This window comes from Bombina bombina, chromosome 6 (assembly GCF_027579735.1).
Source record: "Bombina bombina isolate aBomBom1 chromosome 6, aBomBom1.pri, whole genome shotgun sequence".
In the NCBI taxonomy this organism is placed as follows: domain Eukaryota; kingdom Metazoa; phylum Chordata; class Amphibia; order Anura; family Bombinatoridae; genus Bombina; species Bombina bombina.
Window position 1 is genome coordinate 41,320,853 of NC_069504.1, and position 2,647 is coordinate 41,323,499.

Consider the following 2,647-nt stretch of genomic DNA (forward strand, 5'->3'; position numbering starts at 1 on the left):
GGCTGCGGACAGATTGAGGAGGATAAGCAGAGAGAAGTGGAATTTTGATTATGCTGTAAGTAGGTAACCTTAACGATTGCTGTCTCTGTGGAGTGATGGGGACGAAATCCAGATTGCAATGGGTCAAGGAGGGAGTTTAATGTAAGTAAATGGGATAGGCATGCATATACCAGCTTTTCAAAAAGCTTTGAGGCCAGAGAGAGTAGTGAAATAGGGTGGTAATTGGATTGGAACGTTGGTCCGAGAGAAGGTTTTTTAAGGATAGGTGTGACCAGTGCATGTTTCAGAGATGAGGGAGAGGTTGAAAATGTGTGTGAGTATAGGGGTAAGGGTAGAAGAGAGGGAGGGGTGTAGCTGTGAGGGGATTGGATCAAGAGGACAGCTATGTGAGAGTGCAGTATAAGTGCAGAAACTTCTTCCTCAGTAACAGGGGAGAAAAAGCTAAATTTATGGCTATGTGGGTAGTGGTTGATTGCAAGCGTTTGAGGGGGTGAGAGAATGGAAGTATGTTGAGAGCTGATTTTGTTTCTGATGGATTCGATTTTGTTATTAAAATGGCTGGCAAAGTCTTGAGCTGACAGAGAAGTTGTATTAGGAGGTGGGGGTGAGTGGAGTAGAGTATTGAAAGTTAGAGATGTATATGTATGTATCTCAATGTTAAAGCCCTTTGCCTTTTTTTTCTAACACCTGAGACCTCATATCTTTGAGCCCATATAACTTTTGTGTGCAATGTTTTTTTTTTTTTACAAATTTTTATTAAATGGAGTTATTAAGTGTAAGTGTACTTTGTAATGTATTTTGTGACATTGTTTTGTTTCGCAAAACACAGTTAACCACAGCTCTTAGGATGCGCTAACCCAACAAGTGTTAACTTGAATTGCGCTGAAATGATTGCTTTTAACTTTTAATACCAGTGCAATTTAACCTGCACACAAATTATTGTGAAAACCCTATATTGCTTGTACTCCACTAGTAATCTGGCCCATAATTTGTTTAGGTAACTAAGAGACAAAATACTATTGCTTATATTGACTGTCAGCAAAAGACTAAACATGGCTTAATCAAAGGGATGAGTACAGTATTTTCTAGAAAGGAAAAGCCCAATTTAAAGTTTATGTCTCTTTAATCTTAGATTAAACACATCTTGTTGTGAACAATAAGGTAAATGGCACGCACTGATAGATCAAAAAGACTAAACAAACGCATAAAAGTTCTAAAGTTTTGAGAAATCATTTGTTTTAATAAAAAAGTCACAGAGGGATGCAAACTTTTTTTTTAATAATTTTCATATTCTGCAATAAAATCTCCCCATAAAAGGAAGAAATACTACCAAGTAAAAGAAATAAAGAAAACATTAAAAATAAGAACAAACCAAACCCATAGAGACATTATAAAGCCAAAACACATAGATCTCTGACAAGGGGGACTGAAAAAGAAAAAAAAAAAAAAAAATGAATGGGGGTTGACATTTCACCCCTTGGGTATAAACATATGGGAATTAAATGCAGCTTTGAAGGACTTAGAATAGAGCAATGTACTGTACAAAGCAAAGTTCCAAGAAGCGGCCATGTGTAGTGGTGGACGGGTCTCTCACAACACCTTGTTGTGCGCTAGTCCAGTGCCAACGTTTATGCCCTCCCTCCTGGCCTACACATGGCCTGGCCATCCTTACTTTCTTCTGCCAATTTGGGCCATGAGTTGGGCATTAGCTGCAGCCTTTGCTCTCATGTTTTTAGCCTTTGCAATATCGAAGAGAATGTTCATAAGGTTGGTCGGTACATCCAGTGAAAGTGTGAATTTGGTCCGGCGGTCACTTTTTGCCTTGTTCTGATAGACTTTTCCTTTCACCTGGGCTTGGGAGAGGTATCTGTAACGTGCCGCAGGGAAAGTCCTTTTTTCTTTCTCATCTTCATCTTCCTCCTCTTGGGAAAGAAGGTCATCTGTTGGTCCATAGTCATAGCCCCTCTTACTAAGAACTGAGTTGACTTCCAGGCTTCTCCTCTTGGCTTCTTCTAGGACTTCCTTCAAACAGCTGAATATAGACTCTGCTTTGTACAGCTTGTAGTGAAGGCTTGACCGAGCCATGCACAGTAAGAGCAGAAGCAGGAGAAGCCTAGTATGAGGCATCCTTCCGCCCTGCACCTAGGAAGACATCAAAGAGATATAGGAAAGTGAGAATTCAGCTTATGAAGGAGAGAAACATGTCAACAAGATTTAAGGGTGATGGACATCAAAATTAAACTTTCATATTCAGATAAAGCTTACAATTAAAGGGACATTATACACCAATTTTCAGATAACTGCATGTTCTAGACACTACTATAAAGAAGGATTTGCACAGATGCTGCTCTAAAAAGCCAGTATAAAACCTTTTGAAAAATTTACTTTTAAGCTCCCAGTTTAGCACTGTTGATGAACTAAGGCTGGGACACCCAGTAAAAGGGGTTGGGAAAACACGAAGAGCAGACAACACCCTCCCCCTCTTCCCTGCATATGAAAAGACAGATAACATAAACAGGAGCCAGCAGGAGTCTGTTAACGAGTGTATACATCTGACACGGTGGGGCTTGGTTAGAAGTCTGAAAATCGGCACAATATTTATTAAAAAATAAGCAAAACTATACATTGTTACACAAACACTCCCATG

The 2,647-nt window shown here is 39.5% G+C and overlaps 1 protein-coding gene across 1 annotated transcript; it reads right to left on the bottom strand.

The window, feature by feature from the left end:
• Positions 1–1,668: 1,668 nt before the first annotated feature.
• LOC128664958 (urocortin-3-like) lies at positions 1,669–2,127 on the bottom strand. The gene has a single exon (XM_053719748.1). It carries the CDS (start codon positions 2,125–2,127, stop codon positions 1,669–1,671), a length of 459 nt encoding a protein of 152 aa, XP_053575723.1.
• Between the last annotated feature and the right edge of the window lie 520 nt (positions 2,128–2,647).